Source organism: Haliotis rubra, unplaced genomic scaffold (assembly GCF_003918875.1).
Source record: "Haliotis rubra isolate DU_JTF1 unplaced genomic scaffold, ASM391887v1 Scf58, whole genome shotgun sequence".
Classification (NCBI taxonomy): Eukaryota; Metazoa; Mollusca; class Gastropoda; order Lepetellida; family Haliotidae; genus Haliotis; species Haliotis rubra.
The window spans coordinates 1882901-1905763 of record NW_025767279.1 but is presented as its reverse complement, the minus strand read 5'-3'; the positions used below and the strand labels follow the sequence as shown (position 1 = coordinate 1905763).

The 22863-nt window shown below is 38.0% G+C and overlaps 1 protein-coding gene across 1 annotated transcript in view; it reads right to left on the bottom strand.

The window, feature by feature from the left end:
• LOC124254712 (transient receptor potential cation channel subfamily V member 5-like) overlaps positions 1–22863 on the bottom strand; it is a 98382-nt gene that overhangs the window by 59116 nt on the left and 16403 nt on the right. Inside the window, exon 3 of the mRNA XM_046688559.1 lies at positions 13391–13635. Within this exon, the coding sequence (XP_046544515.1) occupies positions 13391–13635 (245 nt within the window). The remainder of the gene's footprint in view (positions 1–13390; positions 13636–22863) is intronic.

Genomic DNA, 22863 nt, shown 5'->3' with positions numbered 1-22863 from the left:
ACAGTAGATGTTTCTTAATCTAAAACCAAGCGCTTTAATGGTTTTCGCAATAAGATGTAAAACTGCAATGTATAACGTATAACTGAACATAAAGTCATTGTAAATTGCCAACTAACAATGACTGGGAAAGAAGCACTTTTCTTTATATAAACATGCACTGTGTTGATGCTGTAATCAATCGGCTATTTCAGTCGGAGGTGGTTATTTTAGTGGTGATAATTCTGATTGAGCAATCAGTTTCAAGGTACTTCAAAATTCAATGTGGAATAACGACTCCAAATGGAGAAAAGCCAGGGTTAATCATGGTCGATGCTGCTTTAAAATATCATCCTTTATCTCAACTGTTCAAAGATGAAGTTCTGAGTTGAATTTTTTACCTAATGATTCACACAATGGTAAAATATTTTAAGTTCTTGAGGATGTTTTTTTGTATTCCCTTCAAAAACTTTAAAGCTAATTGATAACCATTCAGCAACAATATTTTACTTGAGCGAAAATAATTCAAAGAAATATGAGTTTCTAGAAAATATTTTCCACTTCAACCAGAGAAGGTTTCAAAACAACTGTGTAAAAATGATGTATTAATGCATTGTACATCAGTGATGTGAACTATGAAATATCATGAGGTGTATTGCAATACCTTTGATAAGATTCACTATTTCAAAGACAGTTAATCTCAATAAAAATTAATCTAACTTGATAAATCCTGATAAGATTCACTATTTCATAGACATTTAATTCAATATAAGATTCAGTGTTTCAAATACTGAACTTACTGTTAGATTTCTTATGTGAGTAGTTATAGTGTGTTTAGGAAATTTTGTCATGTAATTGTTTGATAACATCTTCATTAATTCCAGTAAATGATAAATTCTTTGGTGTCTTTCTGTGCCAAGCAGACGACAGTGCTTGCTACCCCGATACATACCAGTAGATTAAAGGACATCCCAATTCAGGTCTCATCAGATTGGACTTTCATCCACCCAATAAAAGTTGCTTCAGAGATTGCAAAGGTGAAAGTCCATAAATGTTTACCAATAATGCAACCTTGAAAATATCAACACAGTGAGTGAGTTTTACACCACATTCAGCAATATTCTAGCAATATGGTGGCTGTCTGTAAATATTTGTGTTTGAACCAGACAATCCAGTGATTAAAAGTATGAGCGTCGATCTACACAATTGGATACAATGACATGTGTCATCTCAGAATTTTATTCAACTTAGGATAAAAGTTGTTTAACAAACTGTCATAGTTTCAAATCGCTATTATTGGTTTGTATTACAAGGGGGTATGCACAATAAATGAAACCCCGAGAACAAGCAGGGTTGGTCCAAGTTAACGCTCACCACGTACCGCACCGGCATTTGTTTCACTGTTCCAACTACTGGGCTTACAGCTTAGTAATACAAAATATTAATAGGGATTTAAATATATGATCGTCAGGGGTTGCTTATTCCTGGTCTGTCTATGAAGTATTTTCTGATTGGCAAAAACTCGACTGCATTTACATTTCTAATATTCATGATATAAGAGTGAGTGAGTGAGTGAGGTGAGTTTTACGCCGCTTTTAGCAATATTCCAGCAATATCACGTCGGGGGACACCAGAAATGGGCATCACACATTGCACCCATATGGGGAATTGAACCTGGGTCTTCGGCATCACGATCGAACATGATATAAGTGACACTTCACACAAACAATATGTATATAATAAACAATCAACAGAGATCAAGGTTATTAGACTCCTATGGTTTACCAGGGCTCCAGATAACATTTCAACATCAGGAGTACGTACTGCTATTTTTTTCAATATAGGAGTACTGGAAAACAATAAGAGTACATTTAGAGTACTGAATGGAATTTAATGGTGTATCAGTAATCTTGTGTTTCGTTTCATATATGCACCACACCATTGCTACTCTTGTGTAAACAAGGTCAATAAATAACAATACAATACTTTTTTAGATAAATATGTCTATAAATGATTCTAAGACCGTACACCATTGCTGTGGAACGTATCTGCTACGTTTTCTAAATTATTTCCTACTGTATCGTGCTTGTTTTATATCCTTACATACGCCTATACGGCCCTTATCTGGAGCCCTGGTTTACCATCATTTATTCAAGGCCAATCAAGATTATCCCGCCCTCTACCCTTTGTCCTTCTGGCTTCATACCATTATCGATTATCACAACAACCATTAGTAATGTCATCACACTGTACATCAACCTCGTTAGTTGTATAAACTCTAACATCCTTCATGTATATGTTCTACTTGTTCATAATGTTGCGTATCACTAAATGCTTGATAACGGTGTTAGGATCGTAAAAATCGTTCCAGTTCATCACACCAGCTTCTAAATGTCACTCAAACAACATATATATAACAGTTCATATTTTATTACTACCGTGATATAGCTGGAATATTGCTGAGTGGCCGGTGTTAACGACTAAATCATATTCCTTTGAGGAGTCCTGAGTCTGATTCTAACTGTTGCTAATCACATGAAACTAGACACACAACGGTATTGAGATTGCTTTTATCAGAACCATAATATGTTTAGGGACTTGGAATGTAGAAAATAGGATTGACATGTACAATTTGTGGCACTTACTGTCAAACACATACATAAGCTCCCAATATATCGCAGTACGTATCACAATACAGGGACCTGAATCACAATATATTGCAATACAATTTATTTGCCAATACACAGCCCTAGCATTTACCATGGAGGTTGTGTGACAATCAATCCCAAGCACTGACTGGAAACTTATCTTGCAAATATAGATATGATTGAACTGACAATCAAATCACATTTAAAAAATATTCAGCTTGCTAATAATATTTGCTTGAGACTTGCTGTACAACACCCTGAGGCCTGTCTAATATATTTTTATTTATTTGGCAAACTAATCGAAACAAAAATCCAAACTTGATTAATCGGAAGGTAAGAGTGTGACAAGGAAGCTACGTATGTGCATCAAAAAGTCTAAAAGTATTAACATCCCACAATTACGATACTTTAAGGTTGGTTGGTTGCAGGGTTCTACACCGTAAGACTTTGAAAAATGGGAGTCATGGTGACTCACAATATTTATTTTTGGAGTCATTTTCAATATTTGGGAGTCATGAAAATTTAATATTTCTTTGTGTTTATCATTCTCAGTATGTAACTGTGTATGTCACACCACCAAATGAAACTACAGCATTGTTCAGTTCAAACAGCCAGGATTACTGTCTCCTCTGAGTTCTCTGGAACAATGTGACAGCTCTGTAAAAGTCAAACTATCATCGAACAATATCATTTTTTGCTTATTAAATCAATTTTATTGAACTGAATTGTGAGGGCCACCTATAAAACTTGCGTCAAGCTTGACTCGTATGATAATATTTTGAGAATCGTTAACAAAATTGTTGCATCAAATAAACGCACGGTCCCTGGAAGTAAATTACTTAACAAAAGAGACTGGATAACTAAATTAGCGGAATCATCGTCATGTAAAACCCTGTCGGTGGGTTTGATGTTCAATGCCGCACTCAGCAATATTCCAGCTATATGGTATTGGTCAGTAAATAACTGAGTCCTTTATGACAAGAATGGGTTGCTGAAGATCAGTTCCAACCCTGATCTTCAAATTCTTTAGGACATTTGGTTGACTGGATTTCGATGGCTACGGTAACAAGGAAATACTGAACGTGAACCTGAATTAATGTACTTAAGATTGGTAGAACTAATTGGTAATTTTTATTGTCAAATCTTGCAAAACACTAGTTGGGTTTGAAAAACTTTGATTTCTGACAGGAGAACAAATATTATTTCACCTTGGTAACCATCTACAAGGACAAATGAAACCTAATTCACTTTTCAGAAACAATATGTTGAACCCATGCCTGAAAAGAGCCCTTTATGCCTACACTCGGATACACTGCCGACTCAGCCAAAAATCATGTCCACCTGTAATTTGCATATCATGTGATAGGGTTTTTCTCCTGTTTGTGAAAAAATGTGCTCTTTCTGTAATCAGAACGAACTGGCCAAATGCAAGCATTTCATTGTACTCTGATTATTGGTAAGCTTAATCATATAGATATGCTACTATAACTGGGAAGTGCTTGACAATCCATATTTATACATTAAAGTGACTATAGTCAGCACTGAATGAGGCTTTGATGTTGGCACGTGAAGCCAAACACTGACTGAGTTTGGTTTTACGCCGCTTTTAGCAATATTCCAGCAATATCACGGCGGGGACACCAGAAATGGGCTTCACTCATTGTATCCATGTGGGGAATCAAACCCGGGTCTTCGGCGTGACAAGCCAACGCTTTAACCACTAGACTACCCCACCACCCTGAAACCAAACAACTAATGTACAAACAATGCAAACAAAAAATAACATCGCAAACGGATAGTTTTTCACATTTAGAATATTTCCTCAATGAAAGTAAATAAGTCTAACACATATGTTCATCGTTTTTTGCAGACCTGACAAATATGAAACATATATGAAACATATAAAATACATATACAACATCGTGAATAGCCTGTGTAAGATTGTTTGGGCAGGTCGCCTGGAACTCTGGGCAGGACTTAAGTGAACCAGTTTGTCTTAAAGTTGCGTCTATAATCATCCATGAGACGTAAGCACGACAAATGTTTTTCACATAATGAGAAGATTCCGAGTACAGTGAAATGGACCTGAAATGCACAGCAAATTTGTTTTCCCAGCATGTATAGTCATTAGGTTTGTAATCAATAAAATGTCCACATGGCTTTCTCCATATCTATTTGAAGGAAACTGCAGATGGACATGGTGGAAACTGATTGTAACATTCCCCTTCATGACCGCTGTTATTGGGCTGATGACCGAACCTTTTCATATACTTCCCATCAAAAGTTTAGACTCACTTAAAACACTCACTATATGTTATGTATGTATATGGTTACATCGAAGATGAATTTCTCCACTAACTTAGGGGAACCAACTGCAAACCTTACGCAGATGAATTCCACGAGGATCATGCATCAAATTGCTGAAAAGCATGTGCAAATGTCGTGCATGTGAACAGCTGCGTTTTGGTGTAAAGGTTTTTTTTAAGAATTCGCCAATTTTCACTGATTTTTATCATTCATTGAACTCATGACAATAACCTTTTCAACGTTACGAATTTGTTTTACAATACATCAGTTCATGTGTAAACAGTACCTTAAAACAGTATGGAATATTTAGCAAAATATATTTTAGAAAAGTTGCCTGAAGTAAGTGGCTATATTTACACTAGTGACTCTAAAGTTTTGATGGGTGCTATATGTTTGTGAACACGATGGTCAAGCTGGATTAAACACGACACACTAAGAAATGTGCAAGCATGTACCTTGAAGGTATAAAAGACATAAGTTATCAGGTATTTTCTGTAAAAGCCTCTCCCTCTCGTCCTTACTCAATGTCATCAGATGTGTATCTCTCAACATGCTTTGATGGCATGAAAACGGAACCTTAGGAGAATTACAGACTCCAAAATCAATTCCTTCTTATTCACAAATCAATCCCCTCTTACTTAATCAATCCTTTCATATTCCCAATCAATCATTCTTATTCACAAATCAATCCTTCCTTACACCTTATCAATCCCTTCTCACTCCTAATCAATCATTCCTGACTCCTTATCAATCACTTCTTACTCTTTATCAATCATTCCTGACTCCTTATCAATCCCTTCCTACTCTTATCAATCCCTTCCTACACCTTATCAATCCCTTCTCACTCCTTATCAATCCCTTCCTACTCTTATCAATCCCATCCTACACCTTATCAATCCCTTCCTACTCCTTATCAATCCCTTCCTACTCTTATCAATCCCTTCCTACACCTTATCAATCCCTTCCTACTCCTTATCAATCCCTTCCTACTCTTATCAATCCCTTCCTACACCTTATCAATCCCTTCCTATTCCTTATCAATCCCTTCCTACTCTTATCAATCCCTTCCTACACCTTATCAATCCCTTCCTACTCCTTATCAATCCCTTCCTACTCTTATCAATCCCTTCCTACACCTTATCAATCCCTTCCTACTCCTTATCAATCCCTTCCTACTCTTATCAATCCCTTCTCACTCTTATCAATCCCTTCCTACACCTTATCAATCCCTTCCTACTCCTTATCAATCCCTTCCTACTCTTATCAATCCCGTCCTACACCTTATCAATCCCTTCCTACTCCTTATCAATCCCTTCCTACTCTTATCAATCCTTCCTACACCTTATCAATCCCTTCCTACTCCTTATCAATCCCTTCCTACTCTTATCAATCCTTCCTACACCTTATCAATCCCTTCCTATTCCATATCAATCCCTTCCTACTCTCTTATCAATCCCTTCCTACACCTTATCAATCCCTTCCTACTCCTTATCAATCCCTTCCTACTCTTATCAATCCCTTCCTACACCTTATCAATCCCTTCCTACTCCTTATCAATCCCTTCTCACTCTTATCAATCCCTTCCTACACCTTATCAATCCCTTCCTACTCCTTATCAATCCCTTCCTACTCCTTATCAATCCCTTCCTACTCTTATCAATCCCTTCCTACACCTTATCAATCCCTTCCTACTCCTTATCAATCCCTTCTCACTCTTATCAATCCCTTCCTACACCTTATCAATCCCTTCCTACACCTTATCAATTCCTTCTCACTCCTTATCAATCCCTTCCTACTCTTATCAATCCCTTCCTACACCTTATCAAGCCCTTCCTACTCCTCATCAATCCCTTCCTACTCTTATCAATCCCTTCCTACACCTTATCAATCCCTTCCTACTCCTTATCAATCCCTCCCTACTCTTATCAATCCCTTCCTACTCCTTATCAATCCCTTCTCACTCTTATCAATCCCTTCCTACACCTTATCAATCCCTTCCTACACCTTATCAATTCCTTCTCACTCCTTATTAATCCCTTCCTACACCTTATCAATTCCTTCTCACTCCTTATTAATCCCTTTTTACTTCTTATCAATTCCTCAATGCTAATCAATCCCTTCTCACTCTTATCACAACATCCTTCCCATTTAACTTGTCAGAGAGTAATCAATACATTGCCATGTAACATTATTTCACAATGTTCAAACAATGTGTACTTTGTGAAAACATTGTGTATTACACATCAAACATCACTTTTGTAACAGCATATCTGAAACATTGTGACAATGCTAGAGATATAGCTGGCTCAAGATAAACTGGGTATCACAGATGTTTACAGATAACGTCCACAAGCAAAGATCAATACCGCCGAGATTAATGTTGTGTAACATCACTTAAGAATTTCACCACGCCATTGCATGTAGATTGTATGAATGACACTGTGAAGGCTGCTGTACATCTATTGATTTTACTCACTTTATGTATGTTTTTAAGTGATACTATTCATTATCTTGAAACATCTAAGAGTATAGGAAACAAAATGACGACTGGAGTGCCACCGAGTTTTGAATTAACAGGATCATCCACTCCATTGTCTGATGATATTAATGCACAGTTTAATTAAAATGTTGTTTGAGAATCTGTCCAAATCTCTTCAGGTCATAATCAAACTCACATCACTTTTCACAATCTATTGTATATCCAATCAGCAAAATATGACTGAATCAATAAATATATACTTCCCAGAGAAACAAAGTATCCTTTATCAGTCACCCCAGATTTGGTCTTCCGAGTCTGCACATGCCTGGGGTGAGTAAGTCCAATAAAAATGACGGAGTAACAGTTAAGATGCAGGTACAGTTAAATGAGGCTCACTGCACTGGTAGCTGACATTTTTTTATTCCATAATCATGCATTAAGTCACCACTGACGTTGCCTCAGATGTTGTCTAATATTTAACTTATTCCTGCTTTTGGAACTGTTCACCATTTAAATTAAAACTGGGTATCTCACACTGTGCCTTGAGTAAAACATCTTCTATTGTGTCTAACCTTGTCTTAGACAAATATAATATCTACAAGGTTGTTTTCAACTTTCCAATAGTAAACTTTCCTTTCATGTTCTGCTATAATTCCAACAGCTCCAGCCTTTGGACACTGTTTACATTTCACAACTCTGAGGTACAATCCAGCATTTACCAAGTTTTCAAACAGCATCATACGACTCTTGCTCAGAAATTGTTCGATCAAGGTTACTACATTCAAGGCGTCAGTAAAGCTTTCAAAAAAAATTCTTGAAGGCATGAGGGAATTTTAAAATTTTATACACAAGTGACAAAACTGATGTCCAGTGTAATTCCCTATTTTAATTTGCATAACATATTCCTGAAGATTTTCAAGTGAATAGTTGGCGAACCTTTGTATTTGTTTTTGATGTGTGCCACCGGTGGGTCAGGATACACTGACCTTTTCGCGATCACCTGGTTATCATGGCTATCTGATAGTGATTCATAAACACATGCCCTTGAGTTAGTCAGAATGTTACAATCAACTCTGCTTTTAGCAGAGATTTCTTATCGTTGTGGAAAGGGTTTTGTCTCTTGTATTCATAGCCTTCTGTTGTATTTACATACAGCACTCACCAGGCACTGACAAGACAGCTGATGTGCCAACTCGGCACTTTATGTATAATACTTTAATACTGTTTGTTATTTAACACAGAACTCATCAATACTTCAGCTATATGGCGGTGTTCTGTAAATAATCGAGTCGGGTCCAGACAATCCAGTGATCAGCAGCATGAGCATCGATCTACGCAATTGGGATATGATGACATGTGTCAACCAAGTCAGCGAGTCTGACTACCCGATCCCATTAGTCGCCTCTTACGACAAGCATGGGTTACTGAACACAATTCTAACCCGGATCTAAAAAATAATAATAACTAAATAAAATGCAATCTAAGTACACTGTTTCATATCATAGTCATCACCATATTATAAACAAGATAAACGCTGCAGTTACCTTAGGTTGATGTACCAGCTACTATGTAGGTGAGTCAATGCTATAACAACTGTCAATCGCGATTCATGTCATAATGTGAACTGATGTGAGAGTGAGTGAGTGGGTAAGGTTTTATGCTGCTTTTATCAAGATTTCCACAATGGGCAACACCAGAACTATGCCTTACACATTGTACCCATGTGAGGAAAGGTATTCAGTTTTAGGGCCAGATGATCAAACTCTTTGAACACTATGCTTTTTAATAGATTCAACTGCTGTATACCAACTGTAAAAATGCAAAACAGATTGACATAAATCTCAATGCAGAGTTTCACAAAGAAGTCATAATATTTACAAAAATCCTGGAAAAGAATCAGAATATATAAAAAACCACCATAATATAATTTGTCTAGAAGCTTGACAAATAGAGTGAATGGCCTGAAAAGAACATCATAAATGTCGGCATGAGGATCGGAATACTTAGTAGGGATTCTGGGACAGAACTGCCCATACGTTACCAATGCTGATTCTAACAGGTGAGTTAATGGATCAGTTGGACACTCTGGGTGACTTGGTGTCATCTAGCGGGGTAACGATACAGTGAGGCCATGATACAATATGTTTCCCGATCATATAGATGTGATACGATTTGAATCAAAACAATCATTCTCAAAGTGAGTTAAACACGAGCGCCATAATCACAACCTTAATCTTTCCCTGCTATCAAACGCCATGAGGCTCAGTGACCTGACCCACAAACTAACGTCAATTATCAAAGATGAAATGAGGACCACAAACCACTGTAAATAACTTTTATCAATCCTGCTATCGGATGCAGGCATTCTACTTTCAGTCCCCGCAAACAGGTGGTCAAGTATCAAGCCATCTCCCACAGGTGAGGTCAAGGTTTCTCAGGGGTAATGGCAAGGTCTCTCAAGGGGTAAGGGCAAGGTCTCTCACAGGGGTAAGGGAAAGGTCACTCAAGGGGTAAGGGCAAGGTCTCTCAAAGGGGTAAGGGCAAGGCATTCCAGATTACATTTAATCAATGACTTTGTTTTTTAATCCCCAAAATAACTGAAAGCAGGAGGAGAGAAAACAATGCATGCCCTTTATCTGACTGAACTTGAAAGCTAGAAAAGTCAGAATGAATGCGTGCCTTGTCAGAAAAACAATAGATCACACAACTAACCACGGTTCTAAGTTAGACAGAACATCTAAATATCTAAAATAGGTTACTTACGTAATTTACATTTAGACTTATCTAAGATTTATATATATCACTGGTATCCCCGGCTGTGATGTTGCTGGAATAATGCTACAAGCGGCATCTCACTCACTCATTCAATGCATCTTAGTCTTGTTCATGACAAAACCAACTGATAAAAAATTTCCTCTATCACTGTGCAGTCGATCACAATTCACCAAAATTGACAGATTGTATAATTATGTTGACATTCACAGCCTGTGTATGTATTGTAACAATTAGGGTGAACTCTTATTTATGTGGCTTTTCAACTGACCATACTTTTTTTATAAAAATATAACGGATCACTTTTGCATATTTTACCCTCTTTTGTTATCAAAGAAGTGTAAAATCACATCAAGAAAGATAGAAATAGTAAAGTACATTCATTATGTGTGCAATATCCTTGTGAAAATTAACACTGAAGTTAAGTCAGGGTTATTTATTGTTTACTGGTAATCTTGGTTTGGAGCCAATCTCTTGGACATGGCCCAGAGCGGTAAAACGTACAATCAAACCTTGCATATCTCAACCTGAACTTCAGATATCTGAATCAAGTCAAGTTGACGTAGCTCTCTGGTAATGGGACATCATGAATAATGTTGTTGTTTTTCACTTTAAGTAAATGGAACTGTCAGCATCTAGAATTTCTTATAAATGAAACATTCTAAGTAGAGCTTTATCAGGTACGACCAAACAAGCAGCTATTATGGAGCAATGTTTTTTCCATATAAATTTCACACAATGCTGATCGTGACAGCTTTGTCTGTACACATTCTTTGATCATGACACTTCCTCTTATAGCAAATATAAGAGGAAATAAAATATAAATCGAAACATATAAAAAGAAAGAAGGAAAGGAAACGGGCATCACATCGTACTCCTAAACGTCTATGGGAGGTGAGAGGACTAAGCCAACAGGTCTGTCCAAAACTGGGATACCTCTTTCTAAAAAAACATCATGCCTATTTTTGGTTCATCTGAACTTCTAGACCACGATGCAAGGTTTTGTTGGCCATGAATGGATAGTAAAGTCTGAAAAACACTAAATCTCCACAAATTTGCCCCAGGATCCTTATCCAAACAAGTCTCATTGGAATCAAAATCATGATGAAAAATGCACAATATGTGTGTCTCTATTTAATATCAGTCTTGCAGAATTGTCTCAATGTTTAGATATTGTAGAACAACTAGCACATCCGATGTATATACTTATACACTTAGGTAAATAAACACTGCAGTTTGTACAATATTAGAAAAGTGTTGGGATTTAGTATTCTTTAAAGCCAACGAAATAATATACAAATTGTGAAAATGCTTGCTTTACAATCAATCAAAACATTGTACTGTGAATGTTAATAAAATTGTACATGTGTACGCTGTTTTGAAAAGTTGACAAATACTTCTTCAAACAAATGACAAGAGGTCATTCGAAGTCATCAAGAGAATCAATCTACGCAATTCATGTCTTAAATCAAACATGTCCTGACCACCCAATCCCGTTAGTCGCCTCTTACGACAAGCCTAGTTGTTGCTGAAGACCAATTCTAACCTGGATCTTCACGGGTAGAACCCACCAAGAATACTCCCGGATAGTGCAGCATTCTGCATTGCCCAGAAATATTATTATTATCAAGGATGGACTGAGTGAGTGCAGGCTTACAACACTTTTACCAATATTCCAGCATTTCATGACAGGGAACAGCAGAAAAGGGCTTCACGACCAAGAAAGAAGAAAGAAAGTACTGAAGTGAAGGTTAGGTCATCAAGATATAAGTATGAGTCCATCCATGGACAAGCAAGATCAGGGAATCATGTTCTTTAGATCCTGATCTGGCCAAGGAAGGTAACTCAGTGTCATCTTCACTTGGACTAACCTTTCTAAATATATGACATACTATATACAGGTTCCTTGTCATGATTATAACAGCGTTTAAAATTCCCGCCTGCCCGATCGTCCGGAACGGTCTATTTTCATCTCGGACAGTCAAATTTCAAAAGTAGCCTGTCCAGTGGTCTGGTAGATATTTTTTACCCCTAAGAGCAAATATTTCATAATATCAGACAGGTTCTCGTGTCGTCAGTTTGAGGTGTTTGAGATATTATTAAAATTATGTTAACCAATCATAACACATGTACTTTTAGTTTACCTAAACTCGGTGCATTGCCTGTTAGTGCTATGCAGTTCATTACGGTGCCTACAAACAGTGAATTGAGCTTGCACGAGTTGGAAATGGCAGTCGCAATTTTTTATTGTTGAAAACCGGACAGGCAAGTTTGTATCCGGACTGGTAATTTTTTTAAGTTACCAGTCCGTCTGTCTGGCTTGGAATTTTGGGAGTTTTAAACACTGATTATAAGATGTGTATGCTTGCTTGAAAACATCTGAGTGCAGCATTATACAACCAACAAACAAACAAACAAACAGTCAGCAGTCAATCACCATTTCCCCAACTCAGTGGCATATCAGCATTGACAAAGAGGTGAAAATTCTTCACCTCATTCATTCTTCATGGTGGACAGATTGCCCTGGGCTCCTAAGTATCAGAGTCATCTTGACTTCAAGGGAGTCATATGCATAAAATAAGTGATCTCTTTTCAAACAAAGGATCATGTAACAAAATTAATTAACTAATTCAGAAGCAATAAATAATCAATCATACCATTGTCAATATGTGATATTCCATAATGATCTTCAAACAGAAGATTATAACATGCCAATCTAGCTGCATTAATAAATTCAAGTGTTACAGTAAAAAAAGTGATGGCTTGACAAGACGGGATGGCTGAATGTAAATAATAGAGAATGCATTGACACAAAATTATATTTCAAACCTTTTGTATCAGTATCCATGTGTCAGTATGTTCTGTAATGTAACTTAGAGAGTTGTATGCGCCCCAGGGAGTTGAGATTGATAATACGATGTGCTGTTTGACATTGACATCCAATGATCAAGGGAACAAGAAAGCGCCTTTGAGCAGCTGAGCTGGCTATAAGCGCTGTTCAAACATTACAATAATGATACTAATAACATCCTGAGAATTGGTTGACTTACCACTGGGTCAAATTGACCCAACAGCAAAATTAACCTGAATATTTCCACCACAGATTGAGTCAAATACACAAGATTTCTGCAGTCCCTGGATATAATAAACAAAATATTTATCAATAAAACACTTTTGTTATAAATAAACGAGTATTCTGCATACTTACCCGAAATACTCCTCCCCTTCGTAAACATCCAGTGTCATCTTAGGGTACATCCGTAATAGAATCTTAGTGACTTCATTGTGCACAGGGCTGTCCATGAGGTGAGCTATGTGTAATGGCGTTTCACCAACACCACCTCGTTTATTCAAATCCCAGCACGCTTCATGAGGAACAATCTTATTGAATTCATCCTCTTCTAACTCTTCCAGTAAACACTCATTCGATTTTGTCTCTAGTTCCACATAGCCCTGAAATAAAAACAGCGGTCACTGTAAAAACAACTTGTGTAACAGCATAAGATTTAAATATTGTATCATTAATTATTCCCTTTTGAAGGAGCAAGCACATTCATGAGGTTCTTGAGAGGCATATAGGACTTGGTATTCAGACATAAGACAAAATATTATGGATGTCAACTTCTTCTTTATTGTATACACAACGTTTCTGGGCTTTTCCTTGTCCCTTTGTCAGGTGAATGAAGGGGCAAGGAATAGCCCAGAAACATTGTATATACAATAAAGAGGTGAGGTGAGGTGACATTGGGTTTTTACGTCGTACTTGAGAATATTTCGCTGATATGACGACGTGCATGCGTGTGTATGTATGTGCGGCTGCTTGTACTAGCCCAGACTGAAGCTGGTTTTATAGTGCTAGCCCACTGAGATACCATGCCGCAATGAAGCATGAATACCCCACTCAGACACATTATACTGACTCTGAACCGACCAGTCCTTGTTGTACCCATTAATGCCGAGTGCCAGGCAGGAACCAACAAGTACCATATTTTAACGTCTTTTGGTATGACGCGGTCGGGAATCGAACCCACGACCTTCCGCTCTCCGGGCGGACGCTCTAACCACTACACCACGAAGGCGGTCTCATACAATAAAGAAGTTGACATCCATTATATTTTATCTTAAGCACATTCATGTTTAATATTAAATCAAACAAATTAATATCAAACAAAACTGAATTTAGGTTGCAAATAGAAAAATAAGGATTAAATATGATGATGCATTTGTGTACAGTTAAAACACTGCAGTAAAGTTACAGTACACATGTGACCCCATGTGTAATGCTAATTTATATACCCTGTCTACAAAGCAAAGAATGAAGCACATCACCAATGCATAAAAAATATAAAACATATTTGTCTGTATGATAGATACAATAATGTATATATGATTTTAATTTATCAGAGTGACTGAGTAACATTTGACGCCGCTTTTAGCAATATGCCAGCAATATCACAGAGGACACCAGAAATGGGCTTCACACATTGTACCCATGTGGGGAATCCAACCTGGGTTTTCTCTGTGAGAAGCAAACACATTAACCACGAAGGTACCCTACCCTTCCTTTATTTGATCAGAAGAACCATCTGTAAAATATATATGTGAATGAGTGAGTGAGTATGGTTTTATGCTTATAGCAATATTCCAGCAATATCACAACAGGGAACACCAGAAATGAGCGTCACACATTGTACACATGTGGGGAATCAAACCCGGGTCTTCAGCATAACGAGCTGACGCTTTAGCCATTAGGCTACCCCACCACCCCATGTAAAATAAACAGGTATGCAAGCTGAAAAGATTACACTGGACAAGTCTGAATTGTGTTGCTGAACAATCAAGTTATGAAATTTGTTCGAGAATATGTGTATGCAAATTCTCATGTTTAACTGGATAACTGTGACATATGTTTCATACCATGTCTATTCCACTCAAATAGATAACTTATCAGTGGTAATTGCATTTACAATATCAATACCTTGCCAAAATTCAGACTTTCTACAGCTTTTTCACTATAAGTGACTGAGTCTGAGCTTTGAATAGTATTCAAGTTGTATCATGACATGCCATCTTCATGTTGGAGGTACGCCTCAGGTGGAGCAGGTATTGGTCGTTTCTCCCTTTGGCGAAACCCATGATCACAGGTATCGTGCTGACAATAACATAGTTTTCAGGATTCGAACCCGCAATGATAGGTGTCTGGTACACCTAAATTACAAAATTCTGCACAGTTGTAGATGACTCAGGCACCTTTGCTTCTCTTTGGTATATGGGTGAGTGAGTGAGTATGTGAGTATTATGCCGCTTTCATCAATATTCCAGAAATTTCACAGCGAAATTTGACAGGACACCAGAAATGAGCTTCACACGTTGGGGAATCGAACCCGGGTCTTCAGTGTGACGAGCGAGCCCCTTAATCATTAGGCTACCCCACCGCCCCTTTGGTATATGGAAACAGTGGGGTAGCCTAGTGGCTAAAGTGTTCGCTTGTTACGCTGAAAGCCTGGTTCTATTCCCCACATGGGTACAATGTGTGAAGCTCATCATCTGGTGTCCCCTCACCTCAATGCTGGAATATTGATGAAAACGGCGTAAAACCATACTCACTCACCCCTTTGGTATGGCAGAATAAACAGCACTATAGTCAGTTTGCAGTGAAAACGTACCGATGAATTCCACTTTAAACAAAAAAGTAAATCAAATAAAGTGAAATTAAGATTGCGAATCCTCATAACTCTACCTTGCCAACTGAACATTAAAATCTCAGAATTTTATTCAACTTAGGATGAAAGTTGTTTAATAAATGATCATAGTTTTAAATCGCTATTATTGGTTTGTATTACAAGGGGGTAAGCACATTAAATGAAACTCCAAGAACACGTAAGGTTGGTCTAAGTTTAACGCGCATCACGTACAGCACGTGCATTTGTTTCACTGTTCCAACTACTGTGCTTACCCCCTTGTAATACAAACCAATAATAGCGATTAGAATCTATGATCGTTTGTTAAACAATTTTTATCATAAGTTGAATCATTCTCTTCCCACAGAGGTTACTCCTGTCATATCTTCCTACGTAACCTCTGTTCTAATACGTCCCTTTCATGGTGTGAGCGTTCAAGACTCGTGATTGGAGACAATCAGATTTAGTTGTGCAATCAGCGACGTTGTTTCAAAAGTGATCATTCGCAAGGCCTCGGTAATTTCCGTATACTTCGAGAAAACTAAACCTCTTCCCCTGCGCGATGCGCAAACGTTTCCTCTAGACAGAACTCAGTCATGTTATGGCGGATCAGTGGCGTCTCCATCGCCCTCATTGACAACGGACAAGCTAGCCATTAAACGTCTTGTGTGTAACATCAACACAAGTCCCCGGCAGATGGGGGATATTTGTGGCTTCACATCTGCTTGTGTTAGTCAAGTTGAATCTAAGTCGATGTAACACGTGTTCTGATTGGATAGAAAGAAGGGAGATAATTCGTTTTGCGATCTTTTGCCGCTAGGGGATTTTAAGAGAACCGGGAAATATGGCCGTATTAGAACAGAGGTTACGTAGGAAGATATGACAGGAGTAACCTCTGTGGGAAGAGAATGAAGTTGAATAAGATTCTGAGAGTTAAATGTTCAATTGGCAAGGTAAAATTATAAGGATTCGCAATCTTAATTTCGATTTATTTGATTTACTTTTTTGTTTAAAGTGAAATTCACTGCAAACAGACTATAAGAATAGCAAAGTTAAAACATTCAAGTTGAGCTGTCTTCATGAGTGAGTGAGTGAGTATGGTTTTATGCCGCTTTTAGCAATATTCCAGCAATATCCGGCGGGGGACACCAGAAATGGGCTTCACACATTGTGCCCATGTGGGGATTCGAACCCAGGTTTTCGGCGTAATGAGCGAACGCTTTTACCACCAGGCTACCCCACCGCCCCTATCTTCATGAGTATTTTGACAGTCAAATGGCAGCTTAGAAAAAATAATTTTATCAATTTGTGTAACAGTTCAAGAATTTCGTACACGGAAAAAATGGACCAAGAGAAAACCAATGTTTCCTCACAGCTTGGAACATAATTACTATAGTCTGAAGGATCAATATAACATAATAAACAATCAATACATATCTTTGTGGGCAATCATGATGCTTATAGCCTACCCTTAAATACGAGTTAATGACGTAGAAATCAATGGATGAATAACTACTAGTGAATGAAACCTAATGAAACCAGTGAGGTTGTATGCACTTCAAATGCACCAGCACACATTAAAAATGCATTCACTGGATTGTTTGAAGCGAAATTATAATATCGGCTCTGTTGACGGCAGATCAACCATTCGGTTTTAAGCGTAACAGAATTTTCGTGAAAAACAGTAGTGTTATATTTATATGTTCACTTTTGATAGCCTGTCAAAATACATCCCTGAATTAAATGTAACAGATTGTTTGATATCAAAATATGGTCTTGGGTTGAGAAATCAATATTGCAACTTAATGGCCATTTTCTCTCAAGACACTCTTGTTGCAGTACTGAAAATCGATAGTTTGAAATTAGTTGTGCTGGTGTGGATGTCGTGGAAGTACAAGCGTTTTGACACCAACGTGCAAGTTTTTGTGATAATTCTGTGATACTTGAAAGTGACACACAATTAAATCACACTCGTTGAAAAACAACTGGGACATTCTACAAATCTGTATAGTCCAAGTGTATCAATGACTGCACATATCCAGGTATCGATTCCAAAATATCATGATTCATCAATAAATAACTACTAACGATGAATTATTGTGTATGAATACAGATATCAGTGTTTATCATATACCAGATAGGTTTCTGGGTAAGATAAAGCTACTGGAGTCCGCGGGGGTCTTATGGCTAAATATGCAAATATTAAAGGTCAGGTAAGTACTGCTTTCACTGTGTAGAAACAACAATGGCACTGTCCTTGTCTAGCAACAATCATGTTCAAATGAAACATCAGGGATATGGAAAAATTATTAGAATAATTATTATCATTATCAGAACACACAAGTTGCCAAAATCCAGGTTTCAGTTGGAACTATATTATGTGGCGACTAGTGGTGTTCTGATTAACTGAAATAATCGAAGATTGGTCCCAGTGACCAAACAAACAAGCGATCGATCACATTTTCTCATAATCGAACACAAACGATTTTGGAACTACTGTTTTAGTGTTTGAAACACTTGACGATGGAACATATCTTAGAAGTTGTTAGGGCCTGAAAATGTGTTTAATTCTTAAAAAACACACTTCATTTACTGAAAAGTCATGACTGAATATTTCTTGAAGATTCAAGGAAGTTCATGTTCATGATATATTAGTCATCACTTTAAAGTAGCAAGTTGCAAAATTTTACACTGGATGTGAAGTTGCAATGCAATTTGCACAGTTTCTAAATAAAACAAGCGCCAAAACAACAGAGAACCATGTTATTTTTATCAGCAACAACAACCTGAATAGGAAAATCTGAAAAATGACGCTAACTAGTTTTTTTTCGATGATTGCTCGTTGGTAATGAACCAATCATCAATTGTGAGATTTCAACCAATTCCTAACACTAGTGGCGATTGACCAATCAGTGAGTCTGTGAATACGTTAACTTGCACATTTGCAAAGACTAGATACTGTTTGTGGGAGATGTAATTAGTTTTTTTACAACACAATTTAAGAATGACACCACATAATAAAGTTAATTATGGATGGTTAATAACTACATATTTTGCTTACAAAGGATTATGAAAGACAATTGTTATTCCTAATACAGAATATTCATAACCCCAAAGCTCATTCACGTGGCAGCATCTAAAGGCAGCATCTAAAGACCCAGCTGCTTTACGCATAGCTCTTGGCTGCTCCCTATAAACGATTTCGATTTTGGCTTTTCATGAAATACACAAATACAGTACTCTATAATCTTGAAATAAAAGCATTAGTACTAGTGTACTGACCAACTTCGAGTACACATCTGAGAGGATGCGAAGTTGATAATCATGAATATTTACAGCATTACAAACCAACAAGTGAAACATTTCTTGTCAAAGCAGAAGTGAACTTGCCAGTGTTTTTGCTGTTGGGCATATAAAAAATACTTTGGATTCAAGAAAGGAAGTGCCTCAGTTCACCAATTGCTGATTCTCATAACCTGGCGGTGGGAATAACTAAAAGTACCACTGCCTAATAAAACATTCAAATTTACAGGTGAGTGAGTGAGTATGGTTTTATGCCACTGTTAGCAAAATTCTAACAATATCACTGTGACGGACACCAGAAATGGGCTTCACACATTGTACCCATGTGGGGAATCAAACCCGGGTCTCCACTGCGGTAAGCGAATGCTTTAACCACTAGGCTACCCTACTGCTCACATCTAAGGTGGGACCATGAAAGTGTTTATAGGCACTTAGAAATTGAATGTACAATCCATTGTGTTTATAATGAACATCCTTGTTGCTTAACACGAACAGATTGATATAACAGCCTGTTTTCGGTGTTCCAGACACATGCTGTATAATTTAGTTGGAATGTGTAACGAACTACATTCATAACAAATCAAAATCTACATTGATGCTGAACCTCTATTATATACACGCACAATCTGTGAAGCCCATTTCTTGTGTACCTCATCGTGATATTAGTGAAATAGTGGTGGCATGTGGTCCTGTTCACAGAGCTCAGGTCACGAATCAATTGAAGTTAAGCAACGTCGATCTCGGACATTCCTTGGATGGGTGACCGTGTTTGGCAGCTTGACTCCTGACAGTTTCTAGGACTTCAATCCTGCCCCACAACGAAGCACATGTGATACATGTGGTCTCACCTTAGGCAAGTGAGTTTGTTCAAAATTGCCTCTGTTCGTTCACCCAGCAGAAAATGGGTACCTGGTTGGATAAAGTCATGTGACTATAACCTTCTAGCACCTAACAGGCAGGTTGGGTTATCCGGGGTAATAAGAATCAGATTCTGATTAAGCGTCGCGAGCAATCACTCGGTGTTTGGAGACTGTGCGCTATAGAAGATGATTTATTATTATTATTATTATTATTAAAGAATGCTAAGAGCAACATAAAACTCACTCACTCACTTCAATACAAACCATCCTAAATCTGACACTGAGTCCTACATGCTGTCCTGAATGACAGAAGCTGGGCCTCTAATTAGACACAGTTCCATAAGCAATGAAATTAATGATCCCTAGCAAAACAACTTACACATTAATGATTACCATTTTCCTGCAAACATGCCCTTTGTGTGGCTAGCATTTGGGATTTGCTATGAGTTGCCACGGTGCCAGCATTATACAGAATAGACGCTGGGTGTTTAATAGAAGCTGAGTCAATTTACTCGAAATTAATAGACGCCCAGCCAGCTAACAGAGGGAATACAATATACAATCAAAACATGCAGTAAATGATTGTATAAAATAGTGATTATGTAGTGAAGACTTCTTCTTATGGGATGTTGGGGTACAGTAGTCATGTGAGGTGAGGTTTAAGGTCAAGCTGGAGAATATTTCGCTCATATGAGGACGTGCATGCGTGTGTATGTGTAGGTGCGGCTGCTTGTACTAGCCCAGACTGAAGCTGGTTTTATATTGCTAGCCCACTGAGATACCATGCCGCAGTGAAGCATGAATACCCCACTCAGACACATTATACTGACTCTGAGCCGACCAGTCCTTGTTGTACCCATTAATGACGGGCGCCAGGCAGGGAGCAACAAGTACCATATTTTAACGTCTTTTGGTATGACGCGGTCGGGGATCGAACCCGCGACCTTCCGCTCTCCAGGAGGACGCTCTAACCACTACACCACGGAGGCAGTCAGTAGTCATGTGATGATATAGGGTACTGTATCGCGATATGAGGTACATGAGACAATGTATCATGTATACAATACTCATGGATTGCAATACCTATGATACATTACAGGATATATTGGTGTAAATACATGTGAATTATAACAAAAACTGTTCAAGAACCAATTTATACAAATTGTCTAGAATTGCCTGACTCGCTGTAAACAGCAGAATCTCACAGTGCCCCCATTTAGTTGATATGTTTCTGCCCCACAATATGCAATCTTCACAGTTTTAAAAACAAATGACTCGGGGCTGTCATTCACCTGCAAAAATCCAAGTATCCAAATTGTGTAGATCAATGCTCATGCTGTTGATCACTGGATTGTCTGGTCCAGACCTGATTATTTATAGACCACCGCCATATAGGTGTCATATTGCTGAGTGCAGCGTAAAACTAAACTCACTCGCTTGCAAAATGGGAGAGAATAGGAATTTATCAAATAGAAGAACTGTATCTGGAAGCGAATCATATCGCACCCTTATGATGGCGCGTGGTCCTGTGCTCAAAGCTCAGGTCACAAATCGGTGAAGTTAAGCAGCGTCGAGCTCGGAGAGTCCTTGGATAGGTGACCGTGTTTGGCAGCTTGACTCCTGAGAGTTTCTAGGACTTCAGTCCTGCCCAACAACGAAGCACATGTGACACATGTGGTCTCACCTTAGGCAAGTGAGTTTGTTCGAAATTGTCTCTGTTCACCCAGCAGGAAAATTGGTACCCGGTGGAAAAAGTCATATGACTATAACCTTCTAGCGCCTAACAGGCAGCTTGGGTTATCCGGGGTAATAATGTGCTGTGCCTTGATTGTTAGCGCTATGAGCATACCTAGTGTGGAGTTTGACGCTACATAAATGGACACATTATTATTATTATTATTACTATTATTATGATCAGGCTATGTATCATACTGACTCACTCAAGTATGTGAAGACATGCAGTGCTCTCCTCTTTGTCACTTACTTGATGAAGGAGCAAGGAGAAGCCATGGAATTTTGTTTGCTTAATAATACAGAAATTAATATCCAAAATATTCCTACTCCTACACCTGATCGTACTCCAGAAATTTGTACATTCAGTGATATCACCTATATCAAAGTGGCACCATGCTTGTCGTTAGAGGCGACTAACAGGATCGGGTGGTCACACTCGCTGACTTGGTTGACATATGTCATCATGTCCTAATTGCGTAGATCGATGCTCATGATGTTGCTTACTGGATTGCCTGGTCCAGATTGATTAACAGACCGCCGCCATATGGCTGGAATATTGCTGAGTGCAGCAGCATTAAACAACAAACAAACCAATGATAACCATGCTGGGCCTGCCCTTCTGTTTCTTAAATTACAGGTATTTGACCAAAATATCCCGGACACAACATTCAATGCGATACTCTAAGCTTTACACTAAATACTCCACACTAATCATCATAGTTTCTCCCATGTCTCCTGGCCACATTATCAGTGACGTACACATCCCTACAAGGCCAATACGTAAGTCTAAACTTGATCAACACACTAGGGAAGAAGATAAATACCAATTTGTGAATTTTACTGAAATCCCTTGAAGATTCATTCAGAATATTGGTCTCTGAGCCGATAAATCCATCAACATTGTGGCCCACTAAGTCTAAACTAACCCTAGATGAGAACAGTTGTGGTAATATATCTTAATTCTAAAGACAAGAACTAAAAATTTAAGTTTTTTCAAATGAAGGAAACCGAAAAATATTTTTAGCAAGTAATCGTCCGTGTGATCCGCAGATTTAACTGACCGCAAACGACTGCAGGTATGTTTGTGGCTTACATGAACAATC